The following is a 26,127-nucleotide window of genomic DNA, read 5'->3' on the forward strand; positions in this document are numbered from 1 at the left end:
ATGAAGCTGAAGCTGAAGCTCCCGAACCCGGGTCTGGATGAGCGGATCCCGTCTCACGCCGAGCTGGAGAAGCTGGAGGTGGAGGAGGCTGGAGAGCGGCCGCAGTGGGACAACAAAGCCCAGTACATGCTGACCTGCGTGGGCTTCTGTGTGGGGCTGGGGAACGTCTGGAGATTCCCGTACCTCTGCCAGAGCCACGGAGGAGGTGAGCTGAGAAACAACACAACAAAGTCACACTCACAACATCAGACCAACAGTCTGCATCTGCAGGATCTTACGCATTTTAGTGCATTTAAAATATTTGTGCATTTGTGCGTTTTAACATAAACCAACAAATGTGATGCATATTTGTCAGTCATACATAAAAGAAATGTAAGATTTATGCACTCAAAATTCATGCATTCAATGCAGTATGCATTTATTCGAACTGCTTAGAAACTGCACAAATTTGTTCATTTCAAAAAATGTATTTAGCCCAAAACGGTTAAAGTTGGCAATATTCAATTAGCTCAAATGTATGAGATCGAAATGAAGATAAATATATATAAACCTGTGTATTGTATATTTAAGACACATTCAGTTTTTTTAGTAATATTACAGAAATCTGACCCGTTTCATTTATGTAGGACTGACAAATATGCATTACATTAAGTTGATTATTTTTAGGCAATTCAAATACATTAATATTAAATTTATCATCATTCACTAATAAACCCACATGGTCAACAAACATCTATCATTTAATATAAAGTGTGTTTGTGCTTCTTTATTTACTATAAATTAATGACACTTGGTTTGATGTATATCTAATATAATGACATTCAGAAATGTATAAGTGTCAATAAAGTGTTTTATGATTTCGCTCATTTAGAAGCAGTGCATTCAAATATTTTGTAGGTTTTTTTTTTTTTTTTTAGGAGAATGTAAATTTTGGAAACATATCTGTGTATTTAACGTGATTTGTCCAAATCTGTTTCTGAGAATAATCAAATTGTACAACCAATTAATGCGACTGTGTTTTAAGATTGAAGACAAAAGTGATTGTGATTCTGTGTTATTTTCATAAGCATGTGATACAACCACAGAAAGATCGCTATAAACTCCCTCATAAAACACCAAACAGTCTTATAATCGGCTGAAAGCAGCCACTTAAAACGATTATAGTTAAACATTAATTCAACATCAGCAAAGCAACAGACGCTTCCACTGTGAATGAAGCCGAGATTTACCATGCTATTAAAACAGGATGGAAGTTTCCATTCAGAAAATGTATGATTTTTATGGTGTAGGTCAAACTGACCCTAATTGGATTCGATACAATTCACACACAAAAAAGAAAGAAAATCATACTGGTATAAAAATGACTTAAAAGAAGAAAAACTTTAACATTGATATTTCCCAAACATGAGATCATGAATTTAAAAAAAACTGAATGCTTAAAAAAGGTATTTTCCGATTTTCTCTCAGAAATTCAAGTCGTCAAGTTGAGCTTTATTGTCATTCTGCTACATGTGTGGACATACTGTATAGTGGAACGAAATGTCGTATCTCACAGGACCACGGTGCTACATACTAGTTAAACATAAGATAAACATACAACAATGCAAGTAAAAAAAAAAACAATAGACCATCTGACTATAGACAAAAATAGACCATCTGACTATACATATACTATAAATACTATAACTACTATACCTAGCTGCCTAGACATACACAAACTGAGACTGTACAAGAACTTTACATATATACTATACATGAAATTGTGCAAAAAAAATTGTATATATATTTCCTACATTAAATTGTTGTGGAGATTAAAGAGAGATTTTGTGGGAAGCAGCGCATAGTGCAAAAAGATTTGTAGTGCAGTGCTCAAGTAAACATTATTTTGTAGTGCAATGCTCAAGTAAACATTATTTTGTAGTGCAATGCTCAAGTAAACATTTTCATATTGAGTCTTTGTAGCAGGGAGTGTTCATGGAAAGTGTCTAGTGTGCATATAGTGGGATAAGTGCGTTACTACAGGTGGTTTGTATAGCCCACTCACCTGTGTGTAGCACTCTCAGAATAGCACTTAGGAAAAGTTGTCAACTGTATTAATGAGTTGGGTGGGTGGGGGGTCAGAGGGGGACAGGGAGATTGGAGTTAAGAGCTCTCACAGCCTGGGGAAAAAAGCTGTTGACCAATCTGACAGAGCGAGCTTTGATACTCCGGTACCTTCTACCTGATGGCAGGAGCTGGAAGAGGTTGTGGGAGGGGTGGGTGGGGTCTTTCACGATGCTGGAGGCCTAGCTGGAGCATCGTGCAAAGGAAAATGTCCAGGATGGAGGGGAGAGGGGCACCGATGATCTTTGCGGCAGTGTTCACTGTCCGTTGGAGGGTCTTGCGGTCAGCAGCACTGCAGTTCCCGTACCAGACAGTGATGCAGGTGGTCAGCACACTCTCAATGGTGCCCCTGTAGAAAGTGGTGAGGATGGGTGGCGGGAGACTTGCCCTTTTCAGCTGGCGGAGAAAGTGGAGGTGCTGTTGTCCCTTCTTGTTGAGTGACGTGAAGTTGGTGGTCCAGGTGAGATCCTCTGTGATGTACATACCCAGGAATTTAGTGCTGCCGACTCTCTCCACGGTTGAGCCGTCGATGGTCAGTGGGGGGTGGTCAACCTCTTTTGTCTTACTCACATTGAGGGACAGGTTGTAAGCACCACACCATTTTGCCAGCTGTGAACAGATTCAAACAGATAAAGTGCAATAATAAAACCTGGCAAATGATGTATGAAAAAAAACACTCCGTAAACCTTCAGAATAAAGAATAAATAAAACTGTAAATTACTAGTAAATTTGACAAATAATTAACAAGACACAGCAAATAATTGTGAAATGATAAATTTAGTAGTATTTGTTGAACACACTCCAACTTTGAAAAATATATTTTTTACAGTGCATATAACAGAAATATTTTTTCATTAATTATTAATATTATGAACAGCATTTTACGTAATTTTTAATATTCAAAAACATTTTTTTTTAAAGTGTAGAAAAGCACTTTTTGCAAGTGCTTTGCTGAAGCTGCAAGTGAAGTGTAAATACCCTCAGAGGGTAGTTGAGAAACTGACACAACAAAATACAAAATAATCATAATAACTGTACATAATTGTAATTTTGTACACACATTCCAGTGTCTATATTTTGCAAGCATGTCCATGACCCTAAATGAGAAAAAGTCACAAAAACAAAGAAAACATTAAAAACATTACAGAAAAACATTACAGATGAACGAGTATTTCCGACAACTCACATATCGAAGATGAACATAATATAAGTAATATGAATTTCAGAAGAGATCTCAACAATGTCTCAAACTGCACTCAAATTTGCATAGAAACTAAAGTCTGCGATTAAAAGTCAGATTTTAACATGATATCAAAAATTTCTCATCAAATGATCTGAGGTGCTCCACATTCATTTTATATCTACTTTCATTTCTCCTGAGGATTTGTTAGGAGAATCATCTGACACATCAATGAAACAAAGTATCTGAGCTATGAAAGAGCAACGCATATTCCACAAACAGTTTCATAAAGATCTTACGTGAAGTGACAGAACAGTTTCTTCAGAGGAGTAAATGTGCATCAGGTGTATACCTCTCGTTTTCCTAAAGCACCCTCACCTTCACCTTCACCTCAGTCTATCATCATGTGGACTTTCAAAGCTTTGGGCTGATAAGGGGTCACATGCAGAGAGGCAAACACTCAGATAAAGAAGCTAATATTGGCTGACATCACTTTGTTTACAAAACAGCTGTTACAGAATGACACTGCAAAATACTGCAGAAAACAGTTCTGAATGATTAAGAGCACTTACATGTACAGCATATTATTATCTACACAATAAGGAATGTAATATAGCACCATGGACAGAAAATTAAATTAGGTTCTAGAGTTTGATTTGATGTCACAATTTAATGGTTGTAAAAAATGTTTCAAAACGGTTGTAAAATGATTTAAAATAAAATGTTATATAAATCAATGTGAATGATATATAAACAAAACCCTCAGTAAAAACCTTCAGAATATAAATAGGAATAAAACTGCTAAGTTTGGTGTATGTAAGTGCTGCTGAAGTGGAGAAAGAAACTCTTTAAGGAAATGCAGTGTAATGGAAATCTACAGATTCAAACAGATAAAGTGCAATAATAAAACCAGGAAAAACCCCCTCAGTAAAAAGCCCTCATTAAAAACCTTCAGAATATAGAGTGGAATAAAACTGTAAAGCGTGGTGTATGTAAGTGCTGCTGAAGTGGGGAAACAAACACTTTAGGGAAATGTATTGTAATGGAAATCTACAGATTCAAACAGATAAAGTGCAATAATAAAACCTGGCAAATGATGTATGAAAAAACCCTCAGTAAAAACCTTCAGAATAAAGATGTAAATAAAACTGTAAAGTTTGGTGTATGTAAGTGCTGCTGAAGTGGAGGAAAAACTCATTTTGAGAAAATGGCCTTTTAAGATATATATTGTAATTGAAATTTATAGATGCAAATAGATAAAGTGCAATAATAAAACCAGCAAATGATATATGAACAAACCCCACAGTAAAAAACTTCAGAATCTAGATGGGAATAAAACTGTAAAGTTTGGTGTATGTGAGTGCTGCTGAATTAAAGAAACAAACTTTTTAAATATTTTTTTTGTAATTGAAATCCACAAACGCAAATAGATTAAGTACAATAATTAAACCAGGAAATGAAATATAAACAAACCCCAAAGCAAAAACCTTCAGAATACAGATAAGTATAAAACTGTCTATAAGTATAAAATAGTTTTAGTGCATGTAAGTGCTGTTGAAGTGGAGGAAAAACTCATTTTGTGAAAATGGCCTTTAAAGATTTTGTAATTGAAATCTATAGACGCAAATAGATAAAGTGCAATAATAAAACCAGCGAATGAAATATGAACAAACCCCACAGTAAAAACCTTCAGAATATAGATGGGAATAAAACTGTAAGTTTTGGTGCATGTAAATGCTGCTGAAGTGAAGTGGGAAATGGCTTTTAAATATGTATTGTAATTGAAATCTACAGATATAAACAGATGCTGCTGCACAATTACAGTATTTTTGCTATCTATATTCATACTGTATAACAACTATTGATTGATATGTTACTATTTTTATTCCTCAGGAGGATCTATAAGAGAAACATTTGAGACATCAATGTTTTAAAACTATTTAAAATGCTGTTTTAATTATAGTTGTGCGCTGTAAAAATGAATAAACAAGCGTTTGTGTTGCTGAAAATAAATCTCACCCTTTTTCAGGAGCGTTTATGATCCCGTTCCTGATTCTTCTGGTTCTGGAGGGAGTCCCGCTGCTTCATCTGGAGTTTGCCATCGGTCAGAGACTCAGAAAAGGCAGCGTTGGTGTCTGGAGATCCATCAACCCATATTTAGTTGGAGTAGGTGGGTATTAAGGCAAAACACAGGAAAAAAAAGGTCTCACCATACTGGCCCAAGTACCATTATCATATATCGCAGTACATTTATTTTGTATTACAAGTTTTCTGAAATACTATGTTAAAAATTACAAATGGGGCATTATCTAAATAAATTTGTACTACTTTCCATATATTACCAGAACAAAATCCGTATAATTCTTGTTTGATGTTTTTGAGTTTTTCCAGAGGTTTTTTCCGGGCTTTTGAATTTCTCTATTTTATCACTTCATAAATCAGAAAAAAACTTTTTAGGAATTTTTATGAATTAAATTTTAAATTGTTTTTAGGAATAAAAAGTTGAACAAATCATTGTTAATGAAATATGAACAACCCCCTCAGTAAAACGAATAGATAGGAATAAACCTGCTAAGTTTGGTGTATGTAAGAGCTGCTGAAGAGAAACAAACTCACAGACTTAAGAGATATGTACTGTAATTTGACGCTAACAGATAAAGTTCATTAATAAAATCAAGCGAATGATTTATGAACAAACCCCTCAGTAAAAACCTTCAGAATATAGACAAGAATAAAACTAAGTGGAATATAAACTAAAGTGGAGAAACAAACTTTTGAAGATTTGTAAGTAACAGAAGTCTACATACGTGAATAGATAAAGTGCAATAAAATAAACACTTAAATGTGTATATTGGATGTTTTCTTTCCACTAGTCTGAAGACAAAATGTTATTGAAGCAAACTAGACAAAAATCTAAAAATTGACCATTGGATGAAAAAAAACAAATGGTTTTTACTTAAAACCTGATCCCAGTAAAACAGTAATAATAAATAGTAATACAGTGTTAAAACTCTGTATAACGTATCAGCTTCAGTCTCTCTGGTGATTATGATGCATGATGTGACTGAAAGTGCTTCTCGCTCACAGGCATCGCCTCCATGCTGGTGTCCTTCATGGTGGGGATGTACTACAACACCATCATCGCCTGGGTCATGTGGTACTTCTTCAACTCATTTCAGGACCCATTACCCTGGAGTCAGTGTCCTGTCAATGAAAACCAGACAGGTACAGATCAACAGGATTCATGTCATCGTGACATTACTTCATGTGGCTCTTTAGTTACCGGACTACACATAAAACAAACAAACAAACAAAAAATCTTTAAATTAAAATGGCAAAAAATGCCTTTCTTATTCAGTATTTTTATCTTATTTTCCAGGACAAATATCTAAACATTCTTAAATCAAGTCACTTTTATATTAGAAGCACAGTTACTTTAAAAAAAAAAAAGTCTATGCTTAAGTCTATGCTTAAAACAAGAAAAAAATATCTGCCAAAAACAAACTTAATTTAATGGGAAAACAAGTATTTTTGGCAGATTTTTTTGGTTTTTGTTTTAAGCATAAACTCCCTTCATTTTGATAAAAAAAAATTTAGAAAACAAGACTTACTTAATACTTCGTCATTGTAAGACTTGGTCATTTTTCTTTTCAAATAAATGTATCTTGATTTAAAAATAAATTGTTTTGTTGGTAACACTTCATAGTGTTAAGGTGACATAATAAGGTGGTACAATAAGGTGTCATTTGTTAACACTAGTTAATGTATTAACTAACATGAACAAACAATGAACAATACATTTATTAAACTATTTATTAATCTTTGTTAATGTTAATTAGTTAGTTGTTCATTGTTTATTCATGTTAGTTCACAGTGCATTAACTAATGTTAACAAACACAACTTGTGATTTTAATAATGCAATAGGAAATGCTGAAATTAACATTAACTAAGATTAATAAATGCTTAGTTAATTAACATTAACTAAGATTGTTCATTCTTAGTTCATGTTTACTAATGTTGTTAACTAATGATAACTAATAAACCTTATTGTAAAGTGTTACCATTTTGTTTTTATTTATAATAGAAAACAAGACAAAACTACTGAGTAAAGGCCCGTTCACACCAAGCACGATAATGATAACGATAAAGATATAGTTCTAAAAATTGTTCTCGGTATTAAAGAATAGCAGCGTTCACACCACAACTATAACAATAAAGGCACAAATAAACTATATCATTGGAATCACTTCCAGAACTATTTCTTTCCAGGTGATGAATGACAAAACACTGACAGCCAATCAGAATCCATCTTGCTGTAATGTGCTCAAGAATTTAAAGCGGCAGATGCACGTGCACTTAAAATAAACAGATGATATCGTTCGCTGGCGTGGACGCTAATATCGTTATCTTTATCGTTATCGTGCTTAGTGTGAACGGGCCTTAAGGCTATCTTTTTATTAGGTCTATGCAAACTGCATGATCTTAGTGTAAAATAAACATGCTTATGTAATAAAACAAATCATTGTGTTTTTGCCTTTTCCTTTTTCTTACTGCTATTTATTTTAATTTTTTAAATTGTGTGTAAATGTCTGTAATTTAAATGTTATCAATGCTTTGTCAATGTAAAGCCATTTATGATGCCAAAAAAGCTACACTGTAAAAAAAAATTAGTAAAATTTACGGTAATAAACTGGCAGCTGTGGTTGCCAGAATTCTACCGTAAAAAATATGGTAGCAACGTTTTAGGTTTTACGGTTTTAACTTAAATTTACAGTTAAATACCGTAATTTCTTTAACTGATATGATCTTAATATACCAACCTATTAAAGTACTGAAATCTGTTTTGTTCCTTTGAAATACACTGATAACCACCAAATGCAGGAGGTGATGAGAAAGTCTCATGATGAGCCAAAGCCCATCTCAAGCAACTTTTAAACAATAGAATATACAGAAGGTGCACAGTGTCATTCACACAAGCACTAAACACCATCATGGTGAGACTCATTAAACTGAAATATGCTATAAACATTAATTTAACAACATTAGATGTAACATACAACCCTAATAAACATAACTGATAAGAAACAACTAAGAAGAAACAGTTATTTCAAAGAAAAAACGTCAAATTCAAACAGAATTTGAAATGGAACGCAGGGAATTCTGGGAACGTCAGTTTACGTTTTTTCCCTGTAAATTTTACAGGAACTTTCCGTTAACCATGTAACAGGTTTTTACCGTAGCATTTTCACAGTTTTTTACCGTTAAAATCACGATTATTTTTTACAGTGTACTTGAGTCCTGATTAAATAACTGGAGTGCATAAAGACGACAAATGTACAAATGCAGGTGTACTTACGCATTGGTGGTGTGTGTCTGTAAACAGGGTTTGTGTCTGAATGTGAGCGCAGTTCTCCGGTGGATTATTTCTGGTACAGAAAGACGCTGAACACCACGCCTGTGATCGAGGACTCTGGAGGTCTGCAGTGGTGGATCGTCTTGTGTCTGTTCTGCGCCTGGACTCTGCTGTGGGTTTGCTGTCTGAGGGGCATCGAGACCACTGGGAAGGTACATCTCCATCACGTTTACATTTTTCCTGAGCTCATATCTCTGTCCCTCTGAGTTAAAGGGACAATTCACCCATAAATTTTCATTCAATCCTCTCTTATGTCGTTCCAAACCGGCATGACTTTCTTTCTGCAGTGCATATGGAGAGCTATATTTCTCTTGTGTTTGTTTATTCATAGAGAGAAAATCAGTGGGGTTTAATGTTGTTTTTTGGATTCCACTGACTTACAATGTACTTTTAAAACATTACTTGCAATATCTGTTTTTGTGTGTTTTGCATAAAATTAAAGATTTGGAATGATATAATCCTGAGTTTTATAATGCTCCGGGTCAATTTGACCCGAAGTTTAGAGTTGTCCGAAACAGTGGTTGACCTAGGATTGTTTTTCTTGAAATACTTTTCTTCAAATGCCTACAAAATTTAAATATTCTGAGATGTTGTGGGAAGTGCGAACGAAATTTCAATTATGTTTCAATTACAAGTCAATTAGACCTACAAATTTAATGTCAGTTGCAAACAGCCAAAATATCTTAAAACAATTATACTACTAAACTACTACACCCTCTTTATTTCTGCATTTGGGCAATGCTTTTATTCAAAGAAATGTAGTTTTATCAGTTCATGCATGTTAATTTTACTGGAAAGTGAACTTGATTTTGCCATTGCTAGTGCCATGATCTACTGTTTAAACTTCAGCAAAGCACAAAAATAAAATAAAATAAAAACATAAAAAATATACATTTTAAAAATATTAAAAATATTTTTTTTTTACTTTAAAATAAAAAACTAATATAGAATTTATAATATCCAAATTTTGTGAAAAATAAATTTTATTTATTTATTTATTTGTTTAGTTAACATTTCTGTAAATGTACCAGAATTAGCCAAAGGCTATTTTTCATCTGTAGTCCCTGGACAGATGTTACAAGTCACCCTAAAAAGATGTGATTAGAATACATAACAATTGACAATTTAACATTTAACAATTACATAGCACAATCCATAAAACAATATATTAATAAAAACAATCAATGGAATGTAATAATAAAAACAAATACATAAACAATCAAAAAAGAAAAAAGGACAGCCACCAATATATAATTCTAATGTTTACATAACTGAGTACTAATTAACCATTTCTTTAATTGAACCCTGAATACCTTACATGTATCTAGATCTCTTATGGTTGTCGGAATAGTGTTCCGTTCTCGTGCAGCTTTAACAGAAAATGCGGACTGACTAAACTTACTCCGTCTAAGTGGTATAATACAGTCTCCTCTCAATGCACCTCTTGTAGTATGGCAAGCCGTTTTGACTTTTATTCCTTCACATGATGGGAATTCTTGATATCAACAATTAAATTTTTACTAGTTAAAATGTTAATTCTTGATATCAGGAATTATATTTCTACTAGTAACAATGGCTATTTTTGATATCAGCAATTACATTTCCACTAGTTAAAATGCTAATTGTTGATATCAAGAGTTAGCATTTTAACTAGTGAAAATTTAATAGTTGATATAAAAAATTAACATTGTTACTAGTAGAAATATAATTCCTGATATCAAGAATTAGCATTTTAACTAGTAAACACTGAATTGTTGATTTCAAGAATTCATATCCTGAGAAGGAATAAAAGTCAAAACGGCTTGCCATACTTGTAGAACGATAAACAGTTGTTCTAACGTTGACTAACTGATTAAGAGGGGGAGAAGTTAAACCATGAATGATCTTATACATCAAGCATGCATTTGCATATGCATCATGTTTTCCCAACTCAGCAGATTATACTTTTTCAGTATTGAACAATGATGAAAATGTACTGGTTTCTTGTCAAGAACTTTAAGTGTACATTTATATAAGGACTGAACTAATGGTTTTAGAGTCATTAAACTGGCCTGAGACCAAGTCGTTAAACAGTAAGTCATGTGAGGAATAACCATAGAATGCATATACATCTTAGCTGCCTCAAATGACATATAATCTCGTATAAACCTAAAATTATAGAGATTGAACTTAACCTGCTTACAAACCTTTTTAACCTGAGCTTTAAAATGTTTAAAATACTTATTATATACTTATTAAAATAGTTGTTAATTACTTTAAAATCATATTCTCATGTTTACTTTTTGTAATATGTGAGAAGTGTTAATGTTAAGGGTCAAGGGAACTATATAGAATCCAGTTAGGGTTAATTTGATTCAAAAGGTTAAAAAAAAAAACAACAACAACGACGTGCCTTAGTTTTTTTTTTTTTTTTTTTACTGCTCTTACTGCTCCGGACCCTCAGCTGTCAACCAGTGACATCAAATCTGTCATAAAAGACAGTAATTTGTTAGAGGAGTGACGTAGCAGCATGTCCACGTGCAGCTGCGTTAATAACCTCGTAAATATACAAGAACATTAACCCAGGGTTTACAATGTGAAATCTCAAAACCTGCCTACCCCAAATGAATTACTAACCCTCAGTAACGCATGAGCTGTGCATCACACGGAACAAGATAACCCAAGCTTAACCTACACCCAGATATCTGGGTGTGGTTGTTCTGGTTAAGCATTAGCTAGCGCACAGACTGATGTTGTGGTTAAAAACAGCCTGGTAGTTTTGGCCAAGACAAGATAAAACTCATAAAACTGATAATCGGACGAAAACCAATACGATCCGATCTCTGCTTATGTTTTACACTATTATATAAAGAGCACAAAGGGCAGTGAGATTCGGGCCACTGTAAAAATATCACAACAACTAATGGCTGTAACGGCATCATTGATAACAGACACTTTTCTGGTAAATTATAGGATGCAACTGTTAGAACTGGAAAGGAAAGGTCCGGGCTCTCATTTAATCCCAAAATCAAAAGAATATATGAAATTACAGTTTGCATGAAGAAAGTGAAGTCTGCTCTTAAAACCATTCAGATTTGTTGCATTGTGACATTGTTTTCATGACACTGAAATGCATTTACCAAACTCTTATTATGCAATAGTTCCTAAACAACAGTAAGTTTTAGTTTGTTTTTCTTATATGCATTTCTCAATCTTTCTTGCGGTTTAATCTAGTTGGCTACTAAACCTGCCATTGTATATTATGACTATTGTTGGCTAAATTGCTTTGCTTTGATTAATTGCTTTTGTAACTGAATACATATTAAAACAGCATTATATATAGAACATTATATTATATTATAGATATTTTGATATTTGCATTTAATAATATATTTTTATTAATGTATGAAATTTGGTAAATTAATTTCAAATAAATGCATGAGAGTACTTTTCAATTTATATATAATCATTACATAATATAAACACATTGTATACTTATATATATATGTTACGTGTCTGTTTCTGTTTAGTCCCCGTTTGACCTTATTTGGTTCTTCCTGTTCTGGTGTAGTTAATTGGTAGTCATGGTTTAGTTCTGTCACCTGTTTTACATTAATTATCTCGTTTACTCGTTTGTTCTGGTTCCCTTTTAAGTCCTTAGTTTCCCTCTTGTCTTTGTCTAGTCACTCTAACACAGCCTTTGCTGGAATTGTTGTAACCTTAGTTCTGAGTTCGTGTTTCTTATTAAAAGAACCTTTTTGTTATATCTGGCTCCCTGGACTTCCTTCAAGGAGAGAATCGTTACAATATATATATATATTAGTGCTGTCAAACAATTAATCGTATTCAAAATAAAAGTTTTTGTTTACATAATATATGTGTGTATACTGTATTAAGTATATATATATATATATATATATATATATACACAAACACATGCATGTATATATTTAAGAAAAATATGTTGTTTATATATTAAATTTACTTATATATATATATATAATATAAAATATAGGAATATAAATATATAAATGTATATACATGTAAATATTTTCTAAATATATACATATGTTTGTATTTATATATACATAATAAATTTACACAGTACGCATACATATATTATCTAAACAAAAACTTTTATTTTGGATGCGATTAATCACGATTAATCGTTTGACAGCATTAATATATATGAATGTGTGTGTGTGTGTGTGTGTGTGTATGAAGAGTTTATTTGCAAAAAATGATAAACGCCACTTTAAAAATAAATGAGCTGATTGCTGTGCATTATTCTCCACATATAGCGAGATCTGAACCCTAAACACGTTTTGTCAAAAAAAGCCAGTATTTTCCAATTTCAAGGCATCGCAAGTTCGCTTTTTATTGCCGAAAAAGGAAAATACTGAAAAAGGAAAATAAAAGCTGAAACGTTTTCACAGAGCTTTGCAAAAGCAGCGCATTACAATGGTGAGGGAAAAGCTCTGTGTATTGCGTGTAATCACATCCATAAATCTATGATCACAACAACAACGTTTGTCAGGCATCTACATTGTCATTTTAGGAGATTATAAACATTAAATGAGTGTTTTTTTAAACTCTAAAACATGAAATGTGGAGTTATCTGCTTTTGCTAAAACTAAATTTTTATATGTAAAAAAAACATACTTTCAATGAACTTTAATTTTGTAAATTACCTGTATTTGTTTAGTTATTATTACTTATTCAAAACAACCCAAATGCAGTTTGATTGATATTACTTGGAATGCACAATAAAAAAAAAGTGATTTCTGAAAATTTAGTTAGTTTTTACAAATGAACTCTTCATACATACACACACAGATATATATATATATCAGGGGCCTTTTCCTCCAAGTATATATATAGTCAGCAGAGAAGGGATAAATGTGGTTTATGTCATGCAAATGAATGTCATAAAACCCTTTATGCTAAATATTATTTCCACACATGATCTGGGCAGGTTTCAGGCTCTGTGTTGAGGGTTTGTGATGTTTCTATCTCGTCAGGCCGTGTATGTGACCTCCACGCTGCCGTACCTGGTCCTGACCATCTTCCTGATCAGAGGACTGACGCTCAAAGGCTCTGTCAGCGGAATCAAGTTCCTCTTCACTCCCGACGTAAGTCTGTCACAAACACATCCAGCTGACTTCACTTTATGCAGCTCAGACGTTCTGTAGAGAAGAAAGAAAGGCATGCATGTTCATAAAGTGGAAATTTGCCATCATCTCCTCTTCATAACACCGTCCAAAACATCTTCATGGAAAAGCACAGATGTTATATGACAGCCATCAAACTCAAGAGGAAACCAAAAAAAAGCACCTTAAAGTCTTCCTGAATTCAAATTTAACTATTTTACTTTCATTATTCAACCTTTTTCTTAAAAAGAATAGAATTATATATACAATACAATATAATACAATATTTATTTGTAAAGCAAATTTAAAAACAACCAAAGTTTCGTACAGACTAGAATAAAAAGCACAGAAATAAGATGAATACAATAAAACTATCAAATTTAAAACTCAGCACTAACAAAACATCAATTCAACCAATGATCAAGGGGTACTGAAGGCTAGAGAGAAGAGATATGTCTTTAGAGCAGACTTAAAAGCAGAAATAGAGGGGCTAGTCTGAGATGAAGAGGTAGACTACTCCAGAGTTTTGGACCTGCAGTCGCAAAAGCGTGATCACCTCGTTTTTTAAGTCTACATCTAGGCACGATGAGTATACAGAGATCACTAGATCTCAATGTTCTAGATGGGGTGTATGGACGAAGCAGGTCTGTCAGGTACTGAGGGGCTAAATTATTGAGGGCTTTATACACAAATAGAAGAATTTTAAATCAATTCTATATGTGATGGGTAACCAGTGCAATGCCCATAAAATAGGGGTTACTGGCTCATACTTGCGGGTACCAGAAAGAAGTCTAGCAGGGGCATTTTGCACTAGCTGTAGACGGGAAAGAGAAGACTGAGAAACACCGTAATAAAGGGAATTGCAATAATCTAAGCGAGTTGTTATAAAAGCATGGATCACCATTTGGAAATTACTCTGTGATAAGAAGGGTTTTAATTTAGAAAGTTGACGGAGATGATAAAAAAATGATTTTACAACAGCATTGATCTGTTTATCAAATTTCAAGTAATGATCGAATAGAACACCCAGATTTCTAGCACACTGAGTTTCATATGGGGCCAGAGGGCCACAGTCAACATCTAACACACAATTTTCTTTATGCCCAAATAGAATTATTTCGGTTTTATTTTCATTTAAATGTAAAAAATTACTTGAGAGCCAAAGCTTAAATTCTTCTAAACAGGCCAACAGCGATTGTACACAAGGTGAAAAGTAGATCTGAGTATCATCAGAATAAAGATGAAAGGATACTTTATATTTGTTAAAAATGGAAACCAGAGGTAGCATATACAGGGTAAACAATAACGGTCCAAGGACTGATCCCTGTGGCACACCACAATTAAGAGCTATAGAGAGGAAGACTGATGACCAATACAAACATTAAAACTTCTGTTGGTCAAATAGGAACGGAACCACTGTAAGACTGTGCAACGCAGGCCCACATATGTCTCCAAATGTGCCAACAGAACCTCATGATTAACCAAATCAAAAGAAGGACTCAGATCTAATAAAACTAAAGCCATGGATTTGCCAGAGTCAGTTTCTGTAAAAATATTACTTGAGACTCTTAAAAGGGCGGATTCAGTACTGTGTACAATATTCTCAAGTATCTTTGAAATAAATGGTAGATTAGAAATAGGACGAAAATTGGAAAAAGAAGAGGGATCCAGGTTTGTTTTTTTTAAGATAAGGCTCACCACAGCACATTTAAGACTGTTAGGGAAGGAACCAGTAGACAAACATTTGTTAATAGCCAATAACAGGCCAGAACCAACTGTGTCCATGATTTGTCTAAGAAAAAGAGGTGGAATTATATCTTGAGGGCAGTTGGTTTTAGGTGACCAACAAGTTCTTTACATGAAACCAAATCAATAGGCTCAAACTCAGACCAGGTAGAAGAACATAATGGAACATCATGCAAAATATATGTTGAATTAAACAGCTGGGATCTTAATGCTGTGATCTTCTCAACAAAGAACTTCCCAAAGTTATTGCAAAGAGAAGTTGAGGCCTCGAGAATAGGATGCACAGAGGGATTTAAGACAGAGTTAATAGTAGAAAACAGAACTTGAAGTTTGTTACAAATATTTGTAATAAGTTCAGACAAATATTTGCATTTTGCAGCTTTCTGAAACATGTTAGGGAAGGGGAAGTGGTGTGTGGCCACGTATGGTGACCCATACTCTGCATTTAACCCATCCAAGTGTACACACAGTAGTGAACATCAGAGATGCTCAAAAGTCTCTGAGCTAGAGTCCAAGTCAAGTCTCAAGTCTTTGAGCTAGAGTCCAAGTCAAGTCTCAAGTCTTTGAGCTAGAGTCCAAGTCAAGTCTCAAGTCTTTGAGCTAGAGTCCAAGTCAAGTCTCAAGTCTTTGAGCTAGAGTCCAAGTCAAGTCTCAAGTCTTTGAGCTAGAGTCCAAGTCAAGTCTCAAGTCTCTGAGCTAGAGTCCAAGTCAAGTCTCAAGTCTCTTTATTATATTAAGTCTCTGGTTATAATAAGTGTTGCATCACGTACAGCGACCCATCCAACACTGCATAGCTATATAAGGAATTGAAAGCATGTAATATGTTATTATGACTCCTTTATCTATTAGCATACAGTATCAGCTTTGATTTTTATATATAATCAGTGTAAACAGGCTATTGCAACATGACAAAAACACCAAGAATGCTTTACTTTTAAGTTAATATTATCTGTATTTTGCCTTGTAGCATGAGAACACAGTACAGTACAGACCAAAAATTAAGAAAGACTTAATATGGTCAAACATCACATCGTAGCTAAATGCAAAACACTATTGCAACAAACCAAATGATGTGAAATATATGAAGAGTTCAGATGCAAAAGCCATCTGAAATTTTCTTCAGAATGATTATTTTTATCAAGCTTGTATATTTAAGTTCAATAGTTTCACTTAACCTGTTAACCTTCAACCCCATTTAGGGCCTCGCAGGTGAAAATAACCTACCTGAATTAAAATGGTAACAGTTTGTGACAAAGTGTGCTTACACAAACAAATTAGGTATCTTTGGAAAGAAGAGACTCTGGGCTTTACTATCTATCATCCAGAGTTGATAATGCTCAAAAAGATAAAAAGTTATAGACACTGACGTGCCTTGAAAAATATTTTTCCACACTGAATGTTTTTTTATTTCATATACAAATACATGAAATAAGTCCTGGAGCAATCCAGAAAAGTAATGGATCGAAAGCCATGTGTCTCATCAGTTCATATTTCAAATTTGAAGAAGATACCATGAAAAATGAGATTCCTGCTATATTTTTTCTGAAACTATTTATAGTCCCCCCACCCCCCTGTTTGAGGAAAAATAACCACCAAATGGATTACAGAATTATACAAGCTATTTTAGTCATTATACATGTTCCTGCATAGTTTTTCAATTATAAAATAATAGACAGATTTATTTGAGCACTAAAAAATACAAAAATAATTATTTGAGTAATAAAAAAGGAAAAAAAATAGAAAAAAAATGCTTTGTATATAGTATGTATACTGAAGTATTCTTCGTTATTCGTTATTACAATGATAAATATCACTGCCAGACGTGAAGTGATATTGCCAGACATGGTCATAGAGTCAGTAAACACACGCTGATGTGCTTCCATTCAGATTATAATCAAACAGATGGGCCATATAATCAATAATAGCTGATCAATGAATCACAATGATAGCCGTCATAGAGTCGCTAATAAACACGCTGATGTGCGTCCATACATATTATAATCATGCAGACACGGCCACATTCCCCACACAATACACACACACACATATAAAAAATGTAGAAGAAAAAAAAAACATTTTTTTATGGATAAAGCAGATCGCTAAGTTATGCCCCGCTCAGATGACAGCGTGCGTCACAGAAGCGTCACTGCCGGCAGGAGGGAGCGCCAAATTCAAATAATCTATATTCCGCTTTTCTGAGACTTTTTTTTCCGTAGACGGTCTCATTATGTTTGTAAGACCGTATTCTACAACATCGTTTTGTTTTTTTACCACCAAGACGCTGTTTTTGAGCGTAATTTATTCCATAACGGACGCGAACAATAACTCTCTGAAGAAATGAAACGTAAACAAAGGAATATTCATCCTTATTACAACGTTATTGTTTCGCTGGACTAAAAGTGCTCGCTGGGATGTTTTTCTGTGGACCCTTACCTCTCTAACTAAACTGGGATTTCAGCAGTGGACGCGTTTGTGGCTCGTTATTACAATGATAAAGGTACGTACGGCTTTTTTACTCTGCGTGTTTGGATGTGTACTGCTTACACAAATGTAGCAAATTTGTGCCACTCATTCCTTATAAGCTTTCCATCGAAAAACAGCGACTAATCATAGTTTATAAACTACTGTAAGTCAACACATCCCAAACTCTCAAACCAGTGTAATGTTACATGATCAACAATAATCCTGTAACCTGTTTGCAGACAACGTTAATTAACGTGATGGAAGCCAGCGGCACGTAAATTATTACGTTAATCGACCACCACAAGTTTGGCAATTAACCCTTTTATAGTGTTCGGATCTGTAGGACCAGTTTTCATTTTTTATCAAGAGAAAAATTATACGATAAAAAAGTGTGGCCGCACCGCGCGCAGCAGCGTCACGTGTTACATGGGCAGGTTATAGGTAACGGAGGGAGGGGAATAACAGCGAGCTCATCAGTTGTTTCCTAAAAATAAACATTGTTCACGAGTCCCACAGCTCGAGTCCGAGTCGAGTCTGAAGTCTTTCGAGGACGAGTCTCAAGTCGAGTCTGAAGTCACTGTGTGTGCGACTTAAGTCGCACTCGAGTCCGAGTCTCAAACTCGAGTCCCCATCACTGGTGAACATACACCCGGAGCAGCACCCAGGGAGCAGTTGGGGGTTCGGTGCCTTGCTCAAGGGTCTCACCTCAGTCGTGGTATTGAGGGTGGAGAGAGTGTTGGTTATTCACTCCCCCCACCTACAATCCCTGCCGGACCTGAGACTCGAACCCACGATTTTCGGGTTACAAGTCCAACTCTCTATCCATTAGGCCACGACTGCCCAGTTATAAGAATTTCTCAAAATTTCATAAGAAACCTGCAATCTGTCCTTCTTCCATTTGCATTCAGCCTGTCTGCAAGTCCGTCTCAGAGTACGTGTAGTTTCAGTGTGCCAAGGCACAGGCACAGGCTTATGATTTTTATACTTCAAGGGGGCAATAGAATTCATGATGTCAGCACAGGTAGAATTAAAAAGATTAAAATGTGCATCAGCGTCCAGATTAACCTGTTAACGTTCACCAGAGCGACCTCGCACTGAACGCTCTTTGTAGATTCAGAGTAGATTCTGACTCCAGAGAGTTGCATACATCATGGTAGGCTACAGAAGATTCTTCACTAGAATGTTGAGTAAGAGAGCGAGTCAAACGTGCCAGCGATGGATTTCTAAGGACTCGGCCCGTAAGAGGGATAGTCAGAAAAAGATGAACTACTGATTTCAATATTTGAAATAGAAAAACCATGGGTTATATCAGATCAAGCATATGACCATAAATGCGTGTTGGACTGGATACCCATTGAGTAAAGTCAAAGGACTCGATCAAATTCTGCAGAGTATGGTTTAGAAGAACAGCAGACATAAATGTTAAAGTCACTCAACAGCAGTACTTTTTCATGCCTGGTAACCAAGTCCCCCATTAATACAGCAAGTTCACTTAAAAAGTCCTTGTTATGATGAGGAGGACGATATATTAAAGCTATAGTGATGGGGTTTACTAAGACTAGTTGTAAAAGTTGCACCTCAAAACTGTTGTAAGGGCCAGTAGATAGTGAACGACAGTGAAAAGTATCTTTAAAAACAGTATCAAGGCCCGCACCGCGGCCCGACATACGCGGGGAATTTAAAAAATGACAGCCGTAAGGCACCAGTTCCGAAAACGGGAATGACTCGCTAGGCTTAGACCAAGTCTTCGTAACACATAGGAAGTCCAGCGCTTGCGAGGTAAAGAAGTCATTTAAAATAAAAGTTTTGTTTAAGTTTAAGACAAACAATGAAATACTAATAGATTTACACAAGAAATCACCACTGGGATTCATGGAGATGCTTTCTAAAATCCACTGCAAACTCACAAAACACATCTATTTCAGAAATGCATCACATTAAAGAGGTTAAACTGCTGATGCATGACATTTCCAGCAGAATACAGATGAGACTGCAGGGCAGGGGCAGAAATTAACAGGGGCTTGTGGCAAAATGTCCCACAAATTAAGAGGCAAGAAGTGTTATCTTGAAGCATTACATTCAGATCATTGCATAAGGTTTCTTTTTACGTACTTTTTTTGGCAGTCTTGAGCCCTGACATTATGTAACGCATAATTCGCTTTATGTTGTTAAGAACAACAAATGGATTACATTTTCTTTGCATTTTAACCCTTGTGGAACCTAATGGACATTTTTGTCCATTTTAGTTTTTTTTTTTTTAGGTTTATATATATATATATATATATATAATTTTGCCTCTGTTAATGCTAGCTGCATAAATTTTGGCACAGGTGGGTATTTTTATTGTAATTTTAATATTCCACCCTCATTTCCTTTAATAAATCTATTTTGCACTAGGTACAAAAAAAATAGTTCCTCTCAGCGCCTTTTGGACAAAAATGTCCCCATTGAAACCGCTATTTTAATCGCAGTGCCATTTAACTGTAAAATGATGCAGTTTTTGTTAATAGGCTTTCATTCTGGTGGCAAGGATTTAAAATTAAAATTTTTACTATTTTGGTGCCATATTTTCATGTAAAGCAGATACTCACTTTATTGCAGTTTTCTGCTTCTGCATATTATAGAGACAATTAGATAAATAATGCAGCTATAATTGTGTGGGTGTGTTGGTATGGATGTCACAGAAAAAAATTGTGTGTGTTCTTGTAATATTATGAGAGAGGAAAACTCTACTGCAAATCACAAATCCAACCACTGTGTGCACCAGTAGAGTTTTGCTGGCATCTAATGGCATAATTTGGTACTGTACCCAAACAAAATCTTACTGAAAGCTCATTTTTTTAGATATCAACTTCAAATTTGGACCACAACTAGTTTAGATTTATGGCTTTGATTTTCTAGCAGGTTTAGAGTTCAACATGTTTCATAAAATATATATTTTATTTAAAATATTGTTCATAAATAATTTTCATAAACTTAAACCTGTATAACTTTTTTTGGTTTCACTTTTTAAACTTTTTTTACTTCAACAATAATCTGCCATGGGTCTTCTTTAAAATGAGATCAAACTTAAGTCTGTGCTCCCGAGCTTCAAATGTTTATGACTGTTTTTTTGACATGGACATTTTTGTCCGCTATGGACCTATGTGTAACTTTTTTTTATTTATGCACAAGGATTAATATGAGCATGGTACAACATTATCCTATTTAAATCAATGTGATAAACAAATTACGTTAAAAGTAATCTGATTATATTACCCTAAAATATGTAATGGATTGCGTTAACCACAATTTTTGTCATGTGATTTGGAATCTACCCAGCTCTGCTAATAATCTGATGATATATGACGATGTAATTGTGTAGCTGGATGAGCTGCTAAACCCGGCGACATGGCTGGACGCAGGAGCGCAGGTGTTTTACTCCTTCTCTCTGGCGTTTGGAGGACTCATCTCCTTCTCCAGCTACAACTCAGTCCAGTCAGTAACTTCAGCCTTTGACAGCTGCTGAGTCTGTGTTCAGTATAATGATTTTAATAACTGCTCCCCTGTGTGTCTGCAGCAATAACTGCGAGCAGGACGCGGTCATCATCTCCATAATCAACGGCCTGACGTCTATTTACGCAGCCATCGTGATTTACTCCATCATCGGCTTCAGAGCCACGGAGAGGTTTGACGACTGTCTCAACGGGTGAGTGTCTCCGTTTTGTGTTTTGTGGAACACCCTCCAGCAATAATATCTGGCCCGCGCCTGCAGCAGATTATTTTGATAGGGGCTGGTTCTGAAATAGATCTGTCATGATAGCAGCAGTTACTCACAATCAGAGTACAGTATGTGAGCAGAGCATGGAGTGGAGCGGTGTCATTTTGAATGGAGCGAGGATTTTTGAAAAGTCGGAGCGTCGTGGTTTTCACTCGCTCCAAGAACGCTCCACCACCGCTCCATCCAGAGTACAATTCATACCAACGGCCCGTAATGTAACTGCATATTTAGCAAGACTTCACACGTTAAAAATACTTAGCTAGCTTGATAGAGAAGGATCACTCAAATCAGAAAGAATGTGAAGGCTATGATAGTTCTCAAGGAATTTGTTTGTTCCTTTTAGATACTTAATATTTTCAAATGAAAGCATGATTTAAACAAGTAGCTACTATAACAAATATTCATATGCAATCGCTCTCTCAATAATGCATTCAAACAAATATAATCTTACTTCATCTGTATCCAATTTCGAATAAGCAGAAATCTGTAAGCAATGTATCTCCACTCATCAATGACTTGTACATAAGAGTACTGTTATTTTAGACACGTCCAAAACTGTTGCAACAGAGATGGAAATAAAAAATTTAAATACATGAATTATGTTTCCATCTTTGTTGCCACAGTTTTGTTAGTGCCTTTTTCTGTTCTAAAGAAGGGGGTGTCCCAACACTTCTGTCCTTATAGTGTCTATACAAGTCATTGGTGTCTGGTGATGAGTTTTCAGCTCAAGGTCTGCATATAAAGTCACACCAGAGGAGTTCAGCTGCTTTCTGCAGACCAATCAAGTTCTTCCACACTGACTCAATCAATCATGTCTTTTTGAGCCGTGCCTTATACACAGAGTCATGTTAGAATAGAAAAGGGTTCTGTCCAAACTGTTGCTATAAAATTAGAAGCACACAATTCCCTAGAACAGGGATGGGCGACGAGGGCCAGCATTTTTTCTCCTTTATATCAAGGGGCCGGATTACTAAAACACATCCACACACCTTTACACCGACTAACTCAATTTCCTTTTTATTGAAGGAAATTAAAGTATAATTAATGTCATTTGTTTTTCAATATTTTATTAACTATAAAACATGTGCAGTTATGCTAATTCAGAAGGGAAACTTTGTTGTCAGTTGACAGCAATATTACCCCAACAAGCCCATGTAAACATCTCAATTGCATTGTCTGTAAATGTGCAACAAAAAAATGTACAGATGCCGTTTTTTTTTATTAGTGGCCTACAGAACATTATCAAAACAACAAGAGGACAGTTAAAAAGGGCTTATTAAAAAAAAAAAAAGTTATTGCAATTGATACCATATAACCAAGTAGCTGCAGGATTTTTAAAATCAAATTTAAGACATTTAAAGACCTTTTTAAGACCTGCACTTCACATTTCAGCCTTTAAAATGTTTTTAAGAAAAGGGATGAGTCAAAAGTATTAATTATATTAATTTAAACAATTATTATCAATCGATCACTTTCGGAACTGCAGAAATATAGCGGTTTCCCCGGTAACAGCAGTACACACACAACGGCAGCGTTTATATTTATTCAGTGAAATCATAGCCTTTCTAAGTTTAATCGTCATATTAATCTATATAGCAATTCTTGACTTTCCGTCCCCAAATTTAGAACCTCTTATAATTAAGACTTTTTGTAAGAGTTTTCATGGCCTTAAATTTAAACAATTAAACTGAAGACCTTTTAAGGACCCGCGGAAACCCTAAGAACATAGTTCAGTGCAAACATTTCTGTCATGCATTTAGCAAAAAGGTTTTGTTGACTATGCAGTTTACTTTGAGGCAAGTGCAACTCTGGCGTCCCCGTTGTTTGTGAGCAGTGCTGTGATGGCGATTTAAATAAAAATACAGATTTCCAAACATATAGGTATCCCCTTGAACTTGGTAGAAAGATAATCTGTTTACCATCTTGACTGGAAAATACTGCTTTCATGATCAGTTTTTCATTTACTATTTGCTAATGTTAGTGAATATTTACATTAGAGTGCACCTCCTACTACGCTGAAATTAATACATATATATTAATATATTATTTTTCTTTATATTATTAATATATTATTTTTTATTATTTGATAATATATATTTTATGTATATAATTATATTTATAAATTTTTTCATACATTTAAAAAAAATAATAAATTTATAAATAAAGGTGCAAAATTGAATAAAGGTGCAAAATATCTTAATATATTAAATACATTTTCATATACTTTTATTTAAAAATATATTAATTTTATAAATATACATCATCATTTTTCATTTATTAAATAAAGTATTTAATAAATATATTAAATGCATCTTAAAATAAAATATATTTGTGTTTGATATATTAATTAAATAATATATATTTAATATATTAAAGAAAAAATTATAAATATTAAAATATGTTGTTCCGTATATATTAATTATATTAATTAGTTTTTTGCACCCTCATATTCCAGATTTTCAAATAGTTGTATCTTGGCCAAATATTGTTCTATCATAACAAACCATACATCAAAGGAAAAAAAAATCAGATGATGTATACATCTCAATTTCAAAGATTTGACCTTTATGACAGGTTTTGTGGTCCAGGGTCACAAAATAAAAATATTAAATTATATAATTTAATATTTTTATAATTTTCCCATTTTTTTTAAGATAATCAGTATTTTTGATCAAATGAATGCAGCCTTGGTGAGCAGAAGAGACTTCTTTCAGGAACTCTTACTGACTCCAGATGTATGAATGGTAGTGTGACCTCACTGTATTATATTTTCTGACAGTAACATCCTGACGCTGATGAACACGTTGGATCTGCCGGAGGGAAACATCACGGAGAGCAACTACAACAGTTTTATTGAGCATCTCAACAGCACAGCACCAGCCATCTTTCAGGAGCTCCATCTGAAGACCTGCAACATACAGACGTTTCTCAGTCAGGTCTGTGTTTCCTTCTTTTATTGGGTGCTTCAGTTCTCTCAGAGGCTCTTCAAGCTTGTTGACCCGTCCTGTTATCTGCACAGGGAGTAGAGGGAACCGGTCTGGCCTTCATCGTCTTCACCGAGGCCATCACTAAGATGCCCGTCTCTCCTCTGTGGTCAGTGCTGTTCTTCATCATGCTCTTCTGTCTGGGATTGTCCACCATGTTTGGCAGCGTCGAGGGAGTCGTGGCACCGCTGCAGGATCTGAACATCTTACCGAAGCACTGGCCGAAGGAGGTCTACACAGGTACATCTACAAAAACGATATAATCTAGCCGTCTCCATTGATGATCACAGGTGAAGGTCTCGATTTGTGTGTGTGTGTGTTTTTTAATGAGCTGAACAGAACGCACGTCACACCTCTGTTTATCAATCTGCACTGGCTACCATTAGCAGCTCACATAAAATTCAAGGCATTGTTTGCCTACAAAAACACCTCTGGCTCTGCACCCCTTCACCTAAATTCATTTCTTCAGACTTATGTGCCTCTAGAAGCTTGCGTTCTGCAAGTGAACGTCGCTTTGTTCATCCCAAAGAGGCACAAGATCACTTTCACAGACTTTTACATGAACTGTTCCCTCCTGCACGACTCAATCCCAGCAGCTGAGTCCTGAACCATCTTCAAGAATCAGCTAAAACACATCTCTTCCATCTTTATTTGACCATCGAACTCTAGCACTCTCTATTCTAATTCTGTTCTTTAAAAAAACAAAAAACTTGACCCTTTTAGACATGCACTCTATTCATTTACTAACTGCTTGTTTTCTTTAAAAAATAAATAAATAAAAATAACACAAGCTTCTCTATTTTTCTATTCTATTTGTTTTCTTTTTTTATTATACAATTAACAAAAAGCAAAAAAGGCCTCTAACAATAGCTTGCTCTATTCTTTTTCTATTCTATCTGTTTTATTTTTTATTTATTATATAATAAAAAAAACTTTTTTACGTGCACTGTGTTAAGCTAACTGAGACTTGCATATCGTTGGTTTTGATTGCTTCTATTGTCATCGTTTGTAAGTCGCTTTGGATAAATGCATTTGATAATTGTGACCATGGAGCACAAAACCAGTCAGAAGTGTCAATTTTGTGATATTGAGATTTATGCATTATCTAAAAGCTGAATAATCATCTTTCCATTGATGTATGGTTTGTTAGGATAGGACAATATTTGTCTGAGATACAACTATTTGAAAATCTGGAATCTGAGGGAGCAAAAAAATCTAAATATTGAGAAAATCTCCTTTAAAGTTGTTCAAATGAAGTTCTTAGCAATGCATATTACTAATAAAAAATTAAGTTTTGATATATTTACAGTAGGACATTTACTAAATATCTTCATGGAACATGATCTTT

At 34.6% G+C, this 26,127-nt stretch overlaps 1 protein-coding gene across 1 annotated transcript in view; it reads left to right on the forward strand.

Moving 5' to 3' along the window:
* LOC306885016 (sodium-dependent neutral amino acid transporter B(0)AT1-like) overlaps positions 1-26,127 on the forward strand; it is a gene marked incomplete at its 5' end in the record, with an annotated part of 30,572 nt that continues 4,445 nt past the window's right edge. The window contains 9 exons of the mRNA XM_079441324.1: positions 1-205; positions 5,313-5,453; positions 6,371-6,508; positions 8,668-8,849; positions 13,698-13,808; positions 21,400-21,512; positions 21,595-21,723; positions 24,575-24,731; positions 24,815-25,019. Of these exons, the coding sequence (XP_079297450.1) occupies positions 1-205; positions 5,313-5,453; positions 6,371-6,508; positions 8,668-8,849; positions 13,698-13,808; positions 21,400-21,512; positions 21,595-21,723; positions 24,575-24,731; positions 24,815-25,019 (1,381 nt within the window). The remainder of the gene's footprint in view (positions 206-5,312; positions 5,454-6,370; positions 6,509-8,667; positions 8,850-13,697; positions 13,809-21,399; positions 21,513-21,594; positions 21,724-24,574; positions 24,732-24,814; positions 25,020-26,127) is intronic.

The sequence above is a fragment of the Barbus barbus genome, assembly GCF_936440315.1.
Source record: "Barbus barbus genome assembly, chromosome: 19".
Classification (NCBI taxonomy): Eukaryota; Metazoa; Chordata; class Actinopteri; order Cypriniformes; family Cyprinidae; genus Barbus; species Barbus barbus.